The sequence below is a fragment of the Schistocerca cancellata genome, chromosome 1, assembly GCF_023864275.1.
Source record: "Schistocerca cancellata isolate TAMUIC-IGC-003103 chromosome 1, iqSchCanc2.1, whole genome shotgun sequence".
Classification (NCBI taxonomy): domain Eukaryota; kingdom Metazoa; phylum Arthropoda; class Insecta; order Orthoptera; family Acrididae; genus Schistocerca; species Schistocerca cancellata.
Window position 1 is genome coordinate 718,251,228 of NC_064626.1, and position 21,874 is coordinate 718,273,101.

Here is a 21,874-nt window from a genome sequence, read left to right on the forward strand (position 1 = left end):
TCCCCCTCCCTAGCTGGAGAAGTGTCCCACTCCTTCGGCGTCTGTCGTTCAAGGGCACCCCTCCCGGGATGCCCCTTTCCGGCACCTTCCAGGCCAAAGGTCTGCTGCCACGCGACAACCGCGAGAACCACGGTCTGTCGGCCCCCAGGTCGCCCGATCTCTTTCTGTTCCCGATCTTGCTGTAACTGGCTCCTTTATGCCACACAGTCCTCTTCGATCTCAACCCGAAAAGAAGAAGAAACATAAGTCCCGGGACAAAGAGTCTCTGGTGTCACCAGAGGTCCCATCCCTGGCTTCACAACCAGATTCTGACCTGTTGTTCATGGATGTCACCCCCTCCTTGTCGGTGATGGGTGGTGACCCGGCGGTATGACTGGCTTTAGCCTGTTCAACCCCCATTTAAATCATCGTTCTGTGGTTATTCAATGGAATTGTAATGAAATCCCTTATTTCATCTTACTCTGCAGCTTGTGTGGTTCTACAGGAATCTCATTTTACTGATGATCACTCATCGACCCTCTGTGGGTTCTGTGTTTTCTGTCAAAATCAGGTCGGACCCCTGCGGGCTTCTGGTGGCGTTTGTACATTGGTCCGTACAGACATTGCTAGCACAGCAGGTGGATTCCTCTTCAAACTACATTGGAAGCGGTTGCTGTTAGGGTCCACCTGGACTCTGAGGTCACGGTTTTCAATCTTTATCTCCCTCCTGACAGGACTCTTACACCTGCCGCCTTAACTGCCCTTCTTCAGCAACTTCCTCCTCCCTTCCTCCTTCTTGGGGATTTTAATGCTCATCATCCCTTGTTAATTATAGACCACAACTTGTGCATTCTTAATGATGGCTCCCCTACTCATTTCAGTGCCAGTCATGGTACCTTTTCTGCCATTGATCTTTCTCTTTCTTCTCCCTCTCTCCTCCCTTCATTACACTGGTCACCACATGACGACCTTTGTGATAGTGACCATTTCCCGTTGATTCTCTCTCTCTCTTCCCACTCCCCGATGGACAGGTTACCTCGTTGGTCTTTCCAATGCGCCGATTGGCCTCTATACACTGCACAGGTTGTGTTTTCTCCCTCTTTGTCGGGATGTATTGATGACGTCCTACGTGACGTGTCTGACGCGATTGTTCGCACTGCTAGCCTTGCTGTACCACGCTCATCTGGACCATTTTGTCACTGGCAAGTCCCGTGGTGCAGTATGGCCATTGCCATTGCCATCAGTGATCGCTGTTGAGCTTTGCAACACCTTAAGAGGCACTCATCCGTTGCCAGCCTTATTACCTTTAAACGCCTTTGCGCTAAAGCCCGTTATTTAATCAAACAGAGGAAATGGATATGTTGGGAACTATTTGTTTCCTCCCTCGGTTCTACTGTCCCTATGTCACAGGTATGGGCTACACTTCACTCTCTCCAAGGTTGCCATTGGCAGTCCACCCTCCCAGGCCTTCACCTCCCAGATGGCCTTTGTACGGACCCGTTGATTCTTGTGGAACATCTTGCGATCCATTTTGCAATGTGCAATGGCATCAGCATCAGCCTCCTATCCGGCTGCTTTCCTTCACTGGAAACAGCGGGCTAAAGCTTCCACCTTATGCTTTACCCCTTGTCAGTCAGAATCTTACAACGAACCTTTTACTGAATGGGAATTGCTTTCCGAACTTTCTTCTTCTCATGATACGGCCCCTGGCCCAGACTCCATTCATAACCAACTGCTTCAACATCTCAGTGCTCCACAATGGCAACATCTTCTCTGGGTGTTTAACCGTATCTGGCTCAAGGGTGACTTCCCTTCTCAGTGGAGGGATAGCATCGTGGTTCCTGTCCTTAAGCCTGGTAAGAACCCCCTATTTGTTGACAGCTATCAGCCAATTAGTTTGACCAATGTTGTTTGCAAGTTACTTGAATGGATGGTAGCCTGTCAGCTCAATTGGGTCCTCGAATCTCGGGATGTATTGTCCCCTTACCAGTGTGGCTTCCGAGAGGGACGGTCTCCGATCGATCATTTACTTCACTTGGAATCCGCAGTTCGGCAGGCTTTTTCCCAGCACTGCCATTTGGTTGCAGTATTTTTTGACCTTCGCAAGGCCTATGACATGGCCTGGCACCATCACATCGTACTTACACTTCATCAGTGGGGTCTTCGGGGCCCACTCCCAATGTTTATCCGCCAGTTCCTGTTCCATCGGTCATTCAGGGTTTGGGTTGCTACTGTTTTTAGTTCTCCATGGACCCAGGAGACGGGCATCCTGCAGGGTTCTGTCTTGAGTGTCCTTCTTTTCCTCATTGCTGTCGATGGACTTGTGGCCTCTGTCGGTCCCTTGGTCGCCCCTGCCCTGTATGTGGATGATTTCTGCATTTGGGTTAGTTCCTCCTCATTGGCATCTGCAGAACGGCAGCTCCAGGTAGCTATACGGCGTGCCTCTGCATGGACCCTCTCATACAGGTTTCAATTCTCTCCTTTAAAATCGCGAGTAGTCCACTTCTGTCGTCTTACTACGATCCACCCTGATCCAGAGCTCTATCTCGATGCACAACGATTGCCTGTGGTCCCACAGTTTCGTTTCCTGGGTCTTCTTTTCGACAATAAGCTCACTTGGCTGCCCCATATCAGACTTCTGAATGTAGGATGTTTCTGTAAACTCAATGTCCTTTGCTTCCTTGCCCACTCCTCTTGCGGTGCGGACCGCTCCCTCCTTCTCCATCTTTATCGTGCTTTAGTTTTGTCTCACTTGGACTATGGTTGTCAAGTTTATGGTTCGGCTGCTCCTTCCACACTGCATGTGCTGGATCCAGTCCACCATCGTGGTATCTGTTTGACCAACGGTGCCTTCCTTACTAGCCCTGTTGATAGTCTCCTGGTTGAAGCTGGGATCCCCCCCACCTTTCTGTTTGGCGGTCCCAGCTTCTGGTGTCTTATGCACTCGCTGTCCATTCCTCTCCCACTCATCCTTCCTATTCTATCCTGTTCCAAGACCATGGACGTTGCCGACCTCATTCCCGCCCTCGGGCGGGTTTACCGGTTGGGCTCCGCCTTGCATCTCTTTGCAGTGATTTTCAGCTTCCTTCTTTGTCCTGTCTTCCTCGCTCCCTCCCCTCCACCCCCCCTTGGTTAGTTCCTCGGCCTCGAATTTGGATGGATCTCTGCCGAGGTCCGAAAGCTTCCATCCCCCCGATGGTGTTCCGTTCCTTTTTCCACTGAATTTTATGGGAGTTTCGGGATGCAGTGGTTTTTTGCACTGATGGCTCTAAATCACGTCCTCTGTTAGAATGGGAAATCACATGCTGCCACCTACATGTGGGGTGTTTACTGCGGAATTGATGGCAATTTATTAAACAGTCCCAACACAACCACGTTTTGTTATGTACAGACTCAATGAGTGGCCTTCTGGCTAATGACCGGTGTTTATTGCGCCATCCCTTGGTCTCTGCCATCCATGACCATCTCGCTGATATTCACCGTGCTGCTTGTTCCATTGACTTCGTTTGGGACCCTGGCCATGGGAGAATCCCGGGTAATGAGCTTGCTGATCGTTTGGCTGGGGGAGCAGTCACTTTTCCCCCGTTTTCTGTAACCCCTCCTGCAGTGGATTTACGGCTTCACATCAAATCCCATTTCGCACAATCATGTGCCAACTTTTGGGAGGCTACTTCCCTGCCTAATAAACTTCGTGCGATTAAGGTGACACCAGGCCCATGGTGTTCTTCCTTTCACCCCTCCCGAAAGGACTCGACCACACTGCGTCATCTCCGCATTGACCATACCAGGCTGACCCATGGTTTTCTTTTCCGTGATGAGCCACCCCCACTTTGTGGCTGTGGAGCCTTCCAGTCAGTAGCCCACATTTTGGTTGAATGCCCCCTTCTTTTGGCTCTGCGTCCTAAGTACAGACGCCCCTGCACTTTACCTTTGATGTTGGCTGACGATTCCCAGATGGTCGACCTGGTTCTCGGTTTCATCCAGGAAAGTTTTTATTCTCAGTTCTAAGGTTTTTAATCTCTCTCTGGTGTGGGGCAGGGCGGTGAGTGTTGGGGTGTCTACCACTGTAAGCCGTGTTTGGAGATTCCCGACTCTCTCCCCTGGCTGAGATCCTCTTTTCTTCCCCTTTACTCTGTTTTTATCATTTTTTAGGGTTGATTAGTCTCCTTTTCCCATACACACTTCTCCATTTTAGCGGTTGCACTTTTTAAGTCGCAGGTGGTCTTGGCTCTGCTGCTTCCGAGGTGGGATGTTTCCTGCCTCGAGAATAGCGTTGGGTTCGCTCTCTTGCTGACTTACCTCATTTTGTTTTTACCATTGACAACATGACTGCCCTTTCACATTTTTTAGGCTTTTCCCTTTTATCGTTCTGACTTTTCTGAGATGTCACACTACCGGAATGGAACACATTTGAAACAAGGAACTGATGAACTTGCTGTTTGGTTCCTTCAACCCCAACCAACAACAACAACAACAACAACAACACCTATATCTTTCTGTATGAGCTCTGATTTCCCTTATTTTATTGTGGTGATCGTTCCTGCCTATGTAGATCAGTGTCAACAAAATATTTTCGCATTCGGAGGAGACAGTTGGTGATTGGAATTTCATGAGAAGATTCTGTCGCAACGAAAAATGCCTTTCTTTTAATGATTTCCAGCCCAAATCCTGTATCATTTCTGTGACACTCTCTCCCATGTTTCGTGATAATACAAAACATGCTGCCTTTCTTTGAACTTTTTCGATGTACTCCATCAGTCCTATCGGGTAAGGTTCCCACAATGCGCAGCAGTATTCTAAAAGAGGACGGACAAGTGTAGTGTAGGCAGTTTCCTCAGTAGGTGTGTTACATTTTCTAAGTGTCCTGCCAATAAAACACAGTCTTTGGTTAGCCTTCCCCACAACATTTTCTATGTGCTCTTTCCAATTTAAGTTGTTCATAATTGTAATACCTAGGTATTTAGTTTAATTTACAGCTTTCAGATTTGACTGATATATCGTGTAACTGAAGTTTAACGAGTTCCTTTTAGCACTCATGTGGATGACCTCACACTTTTCATTATTTAGGTTCAACTGCCACTTTTTGCACCATTCAGATATTTTTCCTAAATCATGTTGCAGTTTGTTTTGATCTTCTGATGACTTTATTAGTCAATAAATGAGAGTGTCATCTGCAAACAACTGAAGACAACTGCTCAGATTGTCTCCCAAATCATTTATATAGATAAGAAACAGCAAAGGGCCTATAACACTACCTTGGGGAATGCCAGAAATCACTTCTGTTTTACTGGATGACTTTCTGTTAATTACTACAAACTGTGACCTCTCTGAAGGGAAATCACTAATCCAATCACATAACTGAGACGATATTCCATAAGAACACAATTTCACTACGAGCCTCTTGTGTGGTACAGTGTCAGAAGCCTTCTGTAAATCCAGAAATTTGAAATCGATCTGAAATCCTTTGTCAATAGCACTCAACACTTCATGTGAATACAGAACTAGTTGTGTTTCACAGGAATTATGTTTCCTACACCCATGTTGACTGTGTGTCAATAGGCAGTTTTCTTTGAGGTAATTCATTATGTTTGAACACAATATATGTTCCAAAATCCTGCTGCATATCGATGTTAATGATATGGGCCTGCAATTAAGTGGAATACTCCTACTACCTTTCTTGAATATTGGTGTGACCTGTGCAACTTTCCAGTCTTTGGGTACGGATCTTTCGTCGAGCGAATGGTTGTATATGATTGTTAAGTATGGAGCTAATGGTTCAGCATACTCTGAAAGGAACCTAATTGGTATACAGTCTGGACCAGAAGATTTGCTTTTATTAAGTGATTTAAGTTGCTTCACTACTCCGAGGATATTTACTTCTACGTTACTCATGTTGGCAGCTGTTTTCAATTCGAATTCTGGAATATTTACTTTGTTTTCATTTCAAGAAAGACATAATACAAAGAATATACATACAAGATGCACAATGTAACATAAAATAGCATACAGATTACATAATTTATAATACAAAACATTTTGTACTAAATAAAAAATAAAGTCGAAGTTGCAAATATTGTTTTTCATTTGATGACTAGTTTCAAGCCGAGACCCATTTTCAGATCAACATAACAAAATGTGTAATGTACATTTACAGTGCATTTACATGTACAGTACATGCATTACACATTTTTTGACATCTTCGGACAAGCTATTTTTGGGGTCTCGGCCCGAAACTAGTCAGCAAATGAAAAATAAAATATTTGCAACATACTGTGTGACATTTGCCTGCTTTATTTCTTCGTTGGCAGTCCTCGGTGTCGACACACTGCATACTATACTGGCTGAAAAATGGGGGGTGAAAGTTCAACACTGACTACTGTAAATGATGTAGGCGACAGTTGCACAGTTGCATTTCACAGTTCTTTACTTTCAGTGAAAACCCACAATATTACACAGTTATACAGCCACTTCACTATTGGTAAACTTTTGATAAGCCTCATTAATAGTTTGCAGGCAAACGTCAGCATACTGCTGCAAAAGTTTACCGTTGAACATCTGTGTGCTATAAAAACCTAACCACAGTCCGTGCAGAATAATACGGTACGTGTGACACTACTGAACAGACACTGTCATTGGTTTAACACATGGGCTATTTGTGTTACTCTAATTCCACTGCATTATTGTTACTCTAAATGACACAGATTTCCCGTCTGTAAATCGGTCTTGGACTGACTGTCTCGGGACAAAAATTGATAGTTTATACATTGTTTGATGTTTAAGTGACAGAAATTACTATTAAAATGTAACTCATTAAATTAACTGAATACATCAAGAAATTGGTTCTTTTTAACAGTTTCTTCCACGACAAAGGTTGGGCCAAATTATTTGTGTTTAAATTATGAAATTAACAGATATGGTTATGCAAACAATGCTTTTGACAAACCTGGTAATTATTTTGGAATTAATTAAGGGCTGGCTTTACTAACATGTTTTCGAGTAGAGTCAAATAAATACTTTAAGAATGCTAGTAGTTCTTCTTCCAAATGTTTATAATTAGTACACAATTTATATTTGTTTGTAAGTTAACAACAGAATTTAAGCCATGAAACAATTGTTGATTTCTCCCCATAACAAAAGATACTAACTAGGCATAGTCAAAATAAATTAGGAAATTGATGACATACACAAAACTAAGCAAAAAAATTAGATCTGGTGCTATTCCTTAAGACTGAGGGCCAACCTTTCTCTTTTATGAAAATGCAGATTATACTCATGTATGTTAATGATAATTAGTCAAAAATTAAAAATAATGAATTTAAGGAGGCAGATGGCAAAACAAGAGAGGAAGTAAAAAGATCCCAGATTTCTTCATCACAACTGGTTTTTTGTTCTATTGATTTACAGAAGTGTCTGACCCAAGCTACTCCAGTTTGCTGGAAGTTCATAAAAATTTTGTACTAAACTTATAGCTCTAGAAATTCATTTATTCTGATCACTGATATTTATCTCAAAAGCTTGTAGCTTCTTATTTGCTGACTGAAACAGCATTAAATTTGTTTTTGAGAAGTTTAATGACAGACTGCTTCCTGTGAACCATTTGTATACTTGTTGTGTTATTGTTTCAGTTTTAATCGGTGTTGAGGATTTCATGCCATTGATCAAGATACAGGTATCATCAGGAGACATTACTATATTTGCATTGTTATTTACTGATGCTGGTATGTCACTGAGGTACACTAAGAAGATCAGTGGCCCAATGAACGCATCTCTGGGAACACTGTTCTTAATTCTGATTTTATTGATTTACTTGCACCTGTTAGGGCAACTGTTACATTCTTTGATGCCTCAGTGTGGGAGTTTTCATACTAATATGTTTTAAACAGTAAAAAGTGTTAGCAAGACCACAGAAAATCATCTCAGGATACCATCTACAGTTCATTTAATCTACAATCTCTTTTGTGAGACTGAATATTGCTCTCTCTCTGAGGTGAGCCCTTTGTGAAAGTCAAACTGGGAGGATGTCAGTGAGTCATTTTGTGTTATGTTTTCATATGCCTGTCGTGCACTGTCCTCTCAAATATTTTTGTAGAACAGGCAGCCTGAGATAGGCTAATTGGAAGATATGACATGTCTCTTGCCATCTTTGTGTATTGTCATCACTGTAGCATGGCTTGCATAGATTGGTTACATAAATAGCACAGTAGGTTGCTAATTAAGTCACCACATAATTTTAGATATTCTGTTAAACCGGAAGAGCTGGTGCTTTTAGGGATCTTTTGATTTTTATAATTTTGTTGGGTGTTGTGAATTTGAAGTGCAGTGTCATCATTGGTGTATGTTGTATAAAATTAAGTAATTTAAAAGCCTTCTGAGGGAGGCTGAGGTTTTATGTTTGTATGTTTTTGGCAACAGAGAAGAAAAATGTATTGAATTCAGAAGCTGCTCTTTTCATATTATTGTGACCTGTCCCAATATCTACGAATTGTGATACCCAATTGTGCTACCCCTGATTGTTCTAATATTTTGTCTTTGTTTCAGATTTTATGATTTCCATGTGGTTTTTCATTTATTGTCTGACCTGTTAATTTACTGTACGTTACGCATGTTTTTGGCCTTTCTGATTACACAGATTAAGATTTTACAGTATCTCATGTAGTGTATTTTCACTGCTTTGTGTGTGCTGTTTGTCTGTTATAGGTAGATATCCCTTTTTATGGTACATGATATTCTAATCCCAAATGTTATTCAGTCTTTCTACCTACCTACATTTGATTTAGTTTTGATTTGTCTTTGGTGGAAACTGGATACAGTGTGTTTGAGAAATAGGTTTAAAAATTAGTTACATTAGGTATCCATAGTGTCTTCATGGTAGACTGCTCCCCATAGTTTCTGTTGTAGACAATTTCTAAACATATTCGTGGATACATTGTTTATTATTCTAATATGCATAACATGAGTGTGTACATTAACTGTTTTCTTGTTGCCAAGTTTTAAGATCACCATTTGATCATCATAATCAGATAGTCCATATTTTTACTCATATTATTATGTGGGGTCCAGAGAAACATTGTCAATAGCAGTCTTGCTACAGTCATTTACCTCTGTTGGGAATGAAATCATTGAGTATAAGATAAGACAAGACAAGACATCAATACTTCTAATTTTCTATGATTGCTATTGGTTTATAGAAAGTCAGTGTTAAAATCCCCACATAAAATGCTTTTTCTGTTGCTCTTGTTAAGTTTTATAATCTGAACAGTCATCAAATTGATGAGATTAAAAAACAAAATAAGTTTGAGAACTTGGACAATGCTGTGTAATCTTGAAGCCAGTGACTTGAGTGTACACATTTTTAAAGTGACTGCTTGTCTCCTTTTGTTCTCTAATCTAGCCATAGACTTTTGCATTTGTGGTTCTTGATACTCATTTACAATTCATTCTCTGAACCATAAGTTTGTTGCATTTGATTATTTTGTTGCCTTGTGGGCCTGTTTTTTCCCCATTTCTTCCCTCTATTTATTTGTATCAAACAATGGAAAATCCAGGATGGAATGTAACAGTATTATGAGAAGGAAAGTTGCTACTCACAATATAGCAGAGATGCTGAGTCGCAGATAGGTGCAACAAAAAGACTCTCACAATTATAGCTATTGGCTGTTAAGGCCTTCGTCAACAACAGACAGACATACGTGCACTTATTCTTAGAACTTAATAAATGACTTTCCAAGAACCATTACTCTTTCTCAACTTTTGTGATTTATTTGTATGAGGGGCATTCAATAAGTTATGCAACACATTTTTTTCTCAAAATAAGCTAGCTTTATTCAGGATTCCAATACGCCATATTATTCCCCACTCTTTCTCAACATAATCTCCTTTCAATTTGATGGACTTTTGCCACCTTACTGGGAGGGCCTGTATGCCTGTATTGCATCACTATGCTGGTTGACATTGGAGCCAATGTCTCTCTGCATGAATAACCAATCATCCACATACTGCTTTACACAGAACGCATTCTCCATTAGGTCCAGCAGATTTAAGTCGGAAGATGTGATATATGGGCTGTAGGGTGGATGAGGAAGAACAGTCCAATGAAATTTTGTGAGCACCACTCAGACGCTCAGACTTGTCATGGAACATTTTTGTTCTGAAGAACACCGTACAGTTACCTGAGGGTAGTGCAACACACTTCAGGGTTGATTGGTGCACCACACAGGAGGACAGCCAACAGAAAAACCCCTTCAGAGTCCCAGAAGACCTTCACCATGACTTTACCAGCTGAGTGTGTGGCTTTGAACTTTGTCTTTGGAGGAGAGGTGGCACTGCAGACTCTATTCGTTGCTGTTTTGTTTCCAGTTCGAAGTGATGAACCCATGTTTCATTGCATGTGATAATGTTCAACAAGAAATTGTCATGATCAGCCTCGTAAACATGCAAGCAGTGCTGCATAAGTGGTCCTTCATTGTTCTTTATGGTCTTTTGTTAGGCTACAAGAACCCAGCAGGAACACACCTTTGAGTACCCCTAATGGTGGACAAGTGTGTCAGAACTACCTACAGAGATGTCCATTTCAACAGTGAGGTGTTTGATTGTGAGCCATTAATCACCTTGAATGAGTGTTCACATGTTCCAACATTGCAGGAGTAACAGCTGTATGTGGCCAGTCGGCATGTGGGAGTTCGGACAGGTTTGCGAGACCTTGTTGCAGTGATGATAGACACATTATCCAAAAACTCACCATGCTTTTGTTCATTGCCAGGTCTCCATAGACATTCTGCCAGCACCTACGAATATGTGTGATGCTCTGGATTTCCACCAAAAGAAACTCAATGACAGCTCTATGCTTAGAACACATCTCCATTACAGATGCCATTTTGAAGGCTGCGTATAGTGTTGCCAACATGAAATTACAGGGGTTGTTGTGGGAGTATTCCATGATGCCCCACAGCTAATTCCACATTTTTGCAACTGAAGTTGGCTGAGAAAAAAAAAGTGTTGTATTATTTATTGAACGCCCCTCGTAACTTCATAATTTTTTGCTAACAAACATTGAAAATGGACTCACCAAAAACTGAAATAGATCTGGCCTGAACTGAACAAACCTGAACCGAATATCCTGTGCAGATGCAGCCACAGGTGCTTAAATAATCTTACAACAATGTAAACAGGTTAAAGTATTATTGGAATGTATGTTGTGTGTTAATTACAATAAAAAAGGATTAACACAAATAATTTCATATGTGACATGAAAGTAAAGAACTTGTATAAATATGTTTCCAAGTACAGTTTTGTCAATTTCAAAATTTTCAACACTAAATTTTGCAAAATAAGATTTTTTAAAAATTACTATACAAATCCGGAAATTTGTTCCAAGGTGCTTAATTATTTTAATGACTTTCATTGACAGAGGCTTAAATGTTACAATCATGTTATTTTCTGCATCTGTTTGCATCTGATATATTTTTGTAATTCTCATTGTTAGGGAACAATAGCTTATCAAAATGGGATAAGAGTGTCAGACTCAAGAAAGAGAACTCTTATCACATCTGACTTTTAATAGCTATAATCCTTTTGTTTTCAGGAACATGGCACAGGAGACTATTTTCTTGTTGAACATTACCTTCCAGAAGCCTTATTTGAGGATGAAGAGGAAGGAGCATGCATACGCACTCAGCTTCAAGAAGCACATAAACGAAGGCATGGTCTGGATCCAGGCCGGGCAGAAGAGCTTTTCATAGGACTGTCTCAGTCAATGCCTCACTATGGATCTCATTTTTTTCATGCTGTGGCAGTAAGTTATTTGAAGAAACTTAATTTTTGTAAATATGATATTTCAATAATTTGTTTTTGGGTTTTTAGTACAACAGTAAGAGGACATTACCTAATTAGATATTCTTACCTGGATCAGGATGTGAATTCTGCATAACTCTAATATCCCAATTTTGCTGGTATATAGACAGCTAATATTGGTCTGTGTAAAAAATACTTCGTTTGAAATATTAGATAACAACAGCAGATGAATAATACAGAAAAAAGAGCTGTGGCTTTTTTCAAGACAGTTGTGTTTCTCCTAACATACATTTATAAAGTAATCTAGGAGTAATGACCATAATTATAAGTTTGAATAGATTAGTTCTGGTTATATTTTTTGTTAGTATACTTTGCACAAGTAGCCTCCAATGGTTGCTTCTGCCTGTTCATGTATAACTTGATTCATTCCACTTCCCTGAAGGCCTTTCTTCTGCATGTTATTGATGGAACAGTATGTATAGATGAATGAATGAATGAATTACCTTCTACCATGTTATAATGTAGTTTAAAACTACAGAAAATGTATTAACTTAAAAAAAATTTGCATTATATGGTAGTTCCCATTAACCGTAACTCTTTACTGTATCTATATGCTAAAGTAAGAACAAACACAATTTGCAGAACATAGTACTTTATAGAGCAAAATGTAATATACAGTGAACTATAGTCATGTGTAGCATTGGACAACAATAGTATAGGTTACAGAATAGCACTCATTTGCAATCGCTTAAATAGTACTGTTTCTTTGGTGGCTCACCAGAGCATGCCAGGGGGGGCCAACTGACGTGGTCTCTACAAGCAGGCCCGTGAACTGTATGGATGCACATCTCTGAAATTGTGCACGTCGTGAGTGAAGGTTCATCACTCCTCTCTTATAGGGAGTGGGAAAACTACATATATGCTTTAAAACACAAGGCATGGAAAAGTATATGGAACAGAAAAAATGCTTTGGTACAGAAAAACGGCTTTGGTACATAAAAAAAAACAGAACTAGGGATGGCATTATCATAGTGATGTACTTGTTAACAGTCAGTGCTAGAGGCTTCAGCGGGGGCATCAGAGATGATGGCCACACAGGACCTAGCAATGGCAGTGGCTGCAGTGTCAGGTGCAGTGGGGGCTACACTGGTGATGGCAGTCAAGGAATGGGGGCGGAGATAGGTACCCCAGACAGCAATCTGCCAGGCAGTTGGCCCTGCTGTGGTGAAAACGGTACTGTCTGTGACGGGAACAGGCATTGGTGGCGGTGGGGGTGATGGTGGGTCCTCCGGAACAGCCCCCATCGTGTGTGGCCTCAGCTGTCAAAGTGATGGGATGTCCGCCCATCAGGAGTGCGGATGATGCACAGGCACTGGCCTCGGTGATGCTCAATGACAGCAGGATCCCAGTTCGCTCGCCGGCTGAAACCATGAGCCTAGACACGCACACCCAGCTGGAACGGTTGCAGAATCAGCGACACTGGCGGATGCGGCACCAGATGCAGCAGTTGTTCAAAAAACTGTCTAAAGCAGCTTCAAGGGCCCTGCCAGATACTTCCGCATCTGAGTTTTAAATGTTTGAACCATTAGATTGAGGATGAAATGGGGGAGCTGTGAGATGATGAACACCACTAGCCTGACAAAAAGATGCAAATTCTCAAGAAAAGACCTGGGGCTGTAGTCGGTAACCACGATATATGGAAGTTGCTCAATTACAAAAATCTTAGACAGGGCTGAAATAGTGGCTACCACGCACGTGGACAGACAGTGTGCATTGTAGGGAGACTTGGAATAGATGTCCACTACAATGAGCCAACACTGATTTAGGAAGGGCCAAGCAAAATTGACATGTAGAAATTCCCATGGGTGCTGTGGTGTTGGGTAGTGGAAAGAAGACGCCCACAGGGCTGCCTGTTGCAGTGCACAGTGAGTGCAGGCAGCGATAAGACATTTAAAGTCACCATGTATGCCCAGCCAGTACACATGTGTACGGGCCAAAGCTTTGGTGAGAGAGATTTCCGAATGATCGACATGCAGAAGCCTCAGTACATTACAGTGTAAGGAAATTGGAATCACAACCCAGGGAACAGTGCCCTTGATAGCCAACAAAAGCACCCCATCAAACAAAAACAGGTGGTGGTGGGACCAGCCATGCTGCACAAAAGAGAGGACGCAACTAAGCACAGGATCCGTGGCGATGGTCGATACTATCATGGCACTAGTGATGGGAAAAATCATTGACCACATTATGGCTCTCAATATCTAAATAGAAACAAAGCAACTCATCCTGATTGAACACTGCCTCCGGCCTTATCAGAAGGCAAGATATGGCATCGGTGTATGTGCTATCGGTGGGTAATGGATCTGATAATGATAACGGGAGAGGAAGAGAGCCCACTGCTGCAAATGATGTGCTGCCTTGTCCAGCATGAAAGCCGAATGGTTAAAGGTGGTCCTTGATTAAATGGAATGATGAATCATACAAGAAGACATGATGTTCCTTAAGGACAGTAACAATTGCTAAAGCCTCCTTTTCAATCTGAGAATACCGCTGCTGAGCATGAGTTAAAGTCTTAGAACCATAAGCAGTGTGTCGTTCAGGCCCGTCCATGTATTTGTGTGCCAAGACCATGCTGAGAGGCATTGGTAGCCAACATGCTCACCTGGATGAAAAGCGGCCAGACACAGGGCAGATTAAAGCTTAGATTTAAGCAAAGCAAACACTTAAGTCACAAGCTGGGGACCAGAGAAAAGGTGCATTTTTATGCAAAAGCTCATGCAGTGGCTGAGCAACAGTGGATGCATCTAGTAACACGTTATGGTAGTATTGGCAAAGCCACAATTGCATCAACATGGTGATGCAATGGCTTGAACACTCTGTGAGAAACCTCAAAACCTAAGTACTCAATATATGGCTGAAAAAATTGAAATTTGGCAAGATTGCACTTGAGCCACACAGACTGCAAAACAGAAAACAATAATAAGAGATTTCTAAGGTGATCTTCAATGGAAGAACCCCAAACAATGGTATCATCAACACAATTGATGGAGCCAAGCACAGAGGCTGTCAGTTGTTCTAAAACACACTGAAAAATTGCGGTTGCCCTAATGACGCCAATAGGCAAGCATTGGTATTGGTATAGGCTGAAGAAGGTGCCTAATGGCCTCATCCAGGGGGTGCTGGAGATACAGTTCTGACAAATCAATCTCAGAAAAGAAGTGGCCGCCTGGTAATTTTATGAGGAACTCATCAGGATGGGGCAAAGTGTATGTATCTATCAAAGACTGTGCATTAATTGTGACACTGAAGCAACTGCAGAGGTGAAGCTTACCTTTCGACTTATTAACAACAACCAGTAGTGTAGCACATTCACTGGAAGAAATACGCTGAATGGCATCGAGCGACCTCAAATGGTCTAGTTCAGCCTTGAGAGTCGTGTAGCGCGTCAGGCACCTGCTGCTCCAAAAGAAAACAAAGGTGGCGGTCTCTTTCATGGTAATATGGACCGGAAAATCAGTAGTATAATTGAGCCTGGGGGAAAATAAAGATGAAAACTCAGAGCAGTTGCTGATACTGAACTTGATGTGATAATAAATTTATCTCATTGCCAATGCAGAAACTGAAAGCAGTAAACACATCCAACCCGGACAGGTCAGTAGTATGGGAATGATCCACAAGAAGTAAGGTGAGAGGGCAAACAAAAGATTTGTAAGAGACAGGAATGGAGAACAGGTCTAGGATGAGAATCTGCTGTTTATGGTGTCTAATCAACTTCCACGAAACCTGCGTGAAGGGAAGAGAGCCCAAGTCCACATAGGTTTTGTGGTTTACTCAGCTCAGCTCTTGCGTCGTCCACTTGCATTTTTATCTATATATTAAACGCACACAGGTCAATAAACAATTTGGTCGTGGAGACAGTGATTGAAAAGATACAGTTTATATCCATTGGTACTACTGTGTGTGCCATGTATGAAGAGGAATGACATACTGATGCTATGTGGACTTTCTTTCAACACTTGTTGCAAACAGCCCAATGCTTAGGGCACATAACATGCTTTTGTTTGATGAATCAGTATCTTCTGTGGCCCAGCACACTTCAAAGGGCTGTGCTATATTGAGCACATCCATAAGTGTCGGATTCTCATATTGAAGTGCTTTTCACAGAGTTCCTTATCATGGGCCTGGTGAATAATAACATCACACACCATGTGATCAGCATAGGATTCGTGATTGGTGCTAGTGACAAATTTACAATTATGGCTCAACCGGTGTGATTCTGCACCCCAACTTTGTAAGATTGGTTTGGGTATTTTTGTCAATGGTAAAATTCTACACGTGTTGCAATGACATGTTTTCTGTCACAGTAAAAGGTGGAGAGAAGCTTGCACATCTCATCAGTTGATAAGCTGGCTGGTTCTTGCAAAGGCACAAGTTGGCACAACAACTGATAAATGCTTGGCAAAAGCCAGCAAAGAAAAAAAAAAGCCCTACACAGGTTTGCATCATCCACATGAAAAACCTGGAGATGTTGGTGTAACCATGTCATAAGAATCTCAATCTTTAGCTGATTCAACATATGCCAGAAAGGGCGACGGTTGCATTGACAGGAGAATAACGTGCTGCAAACACACAGCTGCCACTTGATTGAGAGCAGTGATGAGAGAGCCTGTTGTTGTTTTGCAAAAGCTTGCTGCTGGGCGATAATATGTTGCAGTATTTCTTCCATTGAGATATTTGCCGGGTGACTTAGCACTGACACTAAAAAGTGTGGGAAAAGTAACCCTCACTTGTTGCCAAGTTTACTATGGCAAGAACGAACATGATTTATGGAACATAGTACTTTATAGAGCAACATGTAAGATACAAGGATTGACTGAAAAGTAATGCCTCCACTTTTGTAACTGTTCAGCAGGTGGCAGCATTGGTATGTGGCAGGTACTGGCTTGTTGCGTTGCCTCTTCTCTACAGCTCCAGTTGGCAGGAAGCCTTAGCATTGAACGGTTGTGCTGTTACAGTGTAAAGTATGGAACCCTGTGCATATGGTCAGTCAGTGTGATTTAAGCAATAAGCAGTCATTGAATTCTTGACAGGTGAAGGTGCCACCCCAAAGGAGATTCATCGGAGAATGAAAGCAGACTATGGTGACTGTGTTGATGTGAGTACTGTATGTTGCTGGGCAAGTAAGTTTAAAGATGTTGAGGTGAGAACATCTGACCTGCATGACAAACAAAGAGTTGGACGTCCTGTGACAGCAGCCACCAAGTTTCACAGGCAAAATGTTGGCAGATTGATTCGGGATGTCTGTCATATCACTCAGAGAGAAATTGAAAGCACAATCAATGGCTAACAAGGGTCTGAAAGGAAAAAAGAAATGTTTTCCTGCAGCATGACAATACCAAACCATACACTTCACGTGCCACCACAGCAGAACTCCATATAGTCCAGATTTAGCACCATCTGACTTCCATCTGTTCCCAATAATGAAAGACGATCTGTGGGCACATTATTATTCTGATGAAGACGTTGAGAGAACTGTGAGACTGTGGTTGCGGAAACAGAGTGTCGACTTCTTCCATGATGGCTTCAGAAAACTTGTTCATCATTGGCAGAAATGTATTCAATTGGGTGGTGATTATGTGGTAAAGTGAATATTGGTAATTAAAGAACACATTCTAAGGACTATTTATGCTTTTGATTTATTAAAATATTCCTATCCAAACCCAATTAACAAATATGGAAGCATTACTTTTCATTCAACCCTCGTACAGTGAAGTGCAGGTTGTGCATAGCACTGAACACATTGACAGGACAACAGTAATGTAAGTTACAGAAGAGGTGGAGCACTGCTCTACAGTCGCTTAATACTGTTTCTTTGGTGGCTCACCAGAGTGCACCAGGCGACTCACCCAAGTGGCCTCTATAAGCGAGCCTGTGAACTGTATGGACGTGCTATCTTTGAAATCCAACATGTCATGAGTGAAGGTACATCATCTTATTAAGATAATTTCCCATACACTGAAATGAAGGTAAACTTTTGTCTTTTCTCTGTCTATCACAATATCTTGAATACAAATGAGCTTACATTACATTTCGAGAAACAACTAAAATTTTGAAACAACAACTAATAATACAACACATTACAAACATTAAAACTGTATTGTTCATGTTGTCCATCATTACAACAATCAACAAAGTCCATAATTTTGTTAAAAGGTTAAATATGCTAGTCTGTGAACTTTTTTTTAGTTTAAGCAATCTAAAGGCTTTGCTATTTAAAGGGTATTTGGAAAAGGACTTGACAACTTTAAAATTTCATATAAATTTATTGAAAGAAGATATAGAGCTGGGTTTAGTGATATTTTGTAGGGAAACTTATCAAGTTTCTTACCTTAAACTAAAGATATTGTATGTGGCTTTCATTGGTTATCCTGCACGCATCCAATCGGAAGTCAATTTCTTCCCAAACTCATTTTAATATTGCAGTTGTAACTTGCTCAGTGGTGGCACAAATTCTTGCTCTAAGTTCAGGTAGAGAAGCCAGCACAGGAGGTACAAATATGATACCCTTGATGAATCCCCATAAAAAATCATAATAATAATAAAAAAAAAAAATCGAGTGGTGTCTGGTATGGGGAACAGGGGGGCCATGCAATTGGCCCATCACGGTCAATCCATTGACTTGGAAAGTGGTCACTGCACTCTCACTTACTGACTGACAGTTGTTCTACCATTGTAGGTCGGGGTGGGGTGGGGGGCAATGTTTCTATCATATATACACTTGTAAAGAACCTAGGGATGTCCACACATACTCACTTTTTGTTTGCACAATTAAATAAAACTGAAATAATAAATTAAAGTTGACAAAGAGTGTAGATAGGAGTGTAGTTGAGATTAGATTAATTATTCATTCCATAGACCCACAAAAGAGGGGATTCTCCTGGGTGTGAAACATGTCAGATAAACACATTACAAAAATGTAATTAGAAAAACTTGAGTTTCATTAATTTTAATGATCCTCAGTCAATATACAGTAAAATTATGTACATGAATTAAAATTAAACTTCTAATATTTACAGGTTTAATACATCTGCTTTCATTAAATCCATCATTCACACAGTAGCTAGTTACTTGGCTATTACAACCAAGTATTGTCAAAAATTAAAGTAAATTATTCATTTCAATGATCCTCAGTTAAGAACAGTCTAATTATGTACAAGATTTAAAATTAAACTTCCACTATTTACAGACTTAAGACTTACATCTGCTTTCCATACATTTATCATTCACGCAGTAGGTGGTTACTTGGCTGTTACAACCAAGTATTGTCAAATATTAAAGTATAATAAATTTTCATGAAAATGGTCTGCTGCACTTGTTGAGAAATTAATTGATGGAATATGCCTTAAATAGTGTTTGGGCAAAACCCAGTTTGAATTCTAAACAACTAGAAACTTATTTCACTTTTAATTTTTGCAAAAGTTCCCAAATAGCGAAACAAATTAACAGAGGATTAATCTTATGGAAAACTAACTTAGAGGCATGATTAATGTTCCCCAAAACTGTGCATAATATAACAAAAATGTAAGCCTATTTTTACAGTTTTACTAAGTACCAAAATACCTTTCGATATTATTTCTAAGTGCAACTGCAAGTGAGATAATTCCGTTTATTATTGAGTTCCCTATGTTCAACAGTTCTAAGATTTGACAACAGTTCCAGTTCACAGTCTTCTTAGCACTCTGCCACAGTCTTTGACTACTTTTACAAACAGGCATTACTTATGAAAATAATTCTCAAATTATTCATTTCTTCCTCCAAGTACTATGGTTTACAGATTCTTGTAGTCCAGTTCACCACTGCCTTAATTAATCCTCTTTTTTGCTTTTTTGCTTGAGATGGTGTTTGGTATTTTTGTATTGTTATGTATGTGTGAGTGGGCTTTCTGTAGGCTTTTTCCCCAAAGTTCTGTCATTTTTTTTAAGTTCATGGGCATCCAAAAATGAAATCTGACCATTATTTGCTTTTTCCATTGTGAACTATGTCTAAGAGATTCTTTCTCCATGAGGGCAAAAAGAAACCCACACTTTGTTTTTTTGGTACGTAAAGGCCACTGTTGCTATATCGACAATTCAGACCAATACTATTATAACTACACTTTGTCAGAAAATTAAGTTACAATGCTACTACATTGTCTAAGCTAATGTTTTGTCTGTGAAATAAAATTGTAACTGTTCTGCTTACTGATCCATTATACAAAGAAGTTGTCTGAACACTGTAATTGCAAAGTCCATATATTTCCAGTGTAATAGCATCACAACTGCTGTTACAATCCTTTCCTTAGAAAAGTAGCTTATCAGAAGGGAAAACCATGCATCAATTCTAGAAGACGAGAAGTGCAAGAAAAGCTTGATAGGTCCAGATTCTGGAATAACTGCAAGGTGCAAGTGTGAAGATAAAGTATCATTAGATCAAAGACGGAAATTGTATGAGACATTTTAGGCTTAGAAAGTACAGATAGGAAATGGGATTATCTGAATAAGCTGATTACAAAAACTCCAAGAAAAAAATTAGTAACAGATTGGAAGATGGTACTGTGTCCAGGCATACTTGCAAATTACAGTGCACCTTTATTCTTAAATATCAAGTGTAAAGGTATGCAAAACTATGCTATTTATGTAGCATAGTCATGAAAGCATTACAAATTGTATTTGATGAAACAAGTGTATAATACTACAGTGACTACGCTACCTGCTGCCTTTGTGAACAAAGTGTTGTGACCACAAAAGTTAACAACACCTTTGTAAAATCACTAGACTGGTAATTTCTTAATTTGACTGTTAGGAAATATTTTTCATGTTATTCTGAAAAGACTTTTTTTGTGTGTATGCTCAGTTTATTCAGAGATTTATACATTCTTTTGATACAGCACCCATTATTGGCATCTCAGATATCATTCTTGAGGTCAATATTGTTTGTAATTAGCTGCAGCAGATATGCTTTAATCATGTCATATGACTGACTGATGTCAGCTATGATGCAGCCATTCTCTTTGCCCTTCCTTCAAGACATTCTGCTGCCATTAGACTTCTACAATATTTGCTTGCTAGTACTGTCTTTTTTTGTCTGGAGAAGTACTCAGAAAATGAAAAAAAATGGCTCACTAAATGAAGAAATGTAAGTCATATTAGAAAATTACACACACACACACACACACACACACACACACATACACACACATTTGTTATGAATACAGCGTTTTTAGAATTGAATTGTATGAACCGATGTACTTCTTCTTTTCCCCCTTAGAAGTCCATGAAGAAATTACTGGAGCAGTGTATACCTTCCTCATGTAGAAATAGATGCATTTATGATCTGTGGAATGTGAAAATAACTGACTTCCTACAATTATTGTTTTTGATTGTTGCATTCTCCTTGAACACTGTCATCTGGCAGCACAAATGTATGTTGCTACGCATGTAAGATTTCATTTTAGGTACTGTGAAGAAGCATGAAAAGAACAATTGTAATCACTAGTGAAATTGAAATAGATTTATAGTGAGCCATGGAAGCTTGAGGTGGTTTATTCTCATTATATTTATTACAGATAGCAAAAAATCTGGAATCCAAAGATGTTCTGTTGGCCATTAATCCAAATGGAATATTTCTGAATGATAGAGAAGATAAATCATTATTAGAAAAGTTTTTATGGAAGAACATCCAGAGACTCTGGTATAACAAACAACACTTCCTATTATTGCCCAGCTGTGGAGATGAAGTTGGAAAAAGAAAGTTCCTTATGGAGCACAAAAAGTGAGTGATTTTTTTCTCATAATTATAAAATAAGAATGCTTTGTCTTAGGACAGAGACAAGACAGATTAAACAAATTACTGAAAAAAATGTATTTCATTTAATTTTTATACCAGAATGTGTATCATTGTTTTGAATAGCAGTTGAAGCAGGAATTCAAACTGAATATCAGTTGAATGAGCTTAAAGTGATTCTTGTATAGTGATTGTTTTAATTATAGACTTTAACTACTATGACAGAACATTCATTTATGTGAGTCTACACTGTTCTGACACTGGAGATAGTGCTCTTTAAAAA

At 40.2% G+C, this 21,874-nt stretch overlaps 1 protein-coding gene across 2 annotated transcripts in view; it reads left to right on the plus strand.

Moving 5' to 3' along the window:
- Window positions 1-21,874, plus strand: part of LOC126185061 (tyrosine-protein phosphatase non-receptor type 13-like) — a 226,336-nt gene that overhangs the window by 135,579 nt on the left and 68,883 nt on the right. For both annotated transcript variants that reach the window (XM_049927831.1, XM_049927836.1), the window contains exons 8-9: window positions 11,561-11,770; window positions 21,374-21,579. In XM_049927831.1, the coding sequence (XP_049783788.1) occupies window positions 11,561-11,770; window positions 21,374-21,579 (416 nt within the window). The remainder of the gene's footprint in view (window positions 1-11,560; window positions 11,771-21,373; window positions 21,580-21,874) is intronic.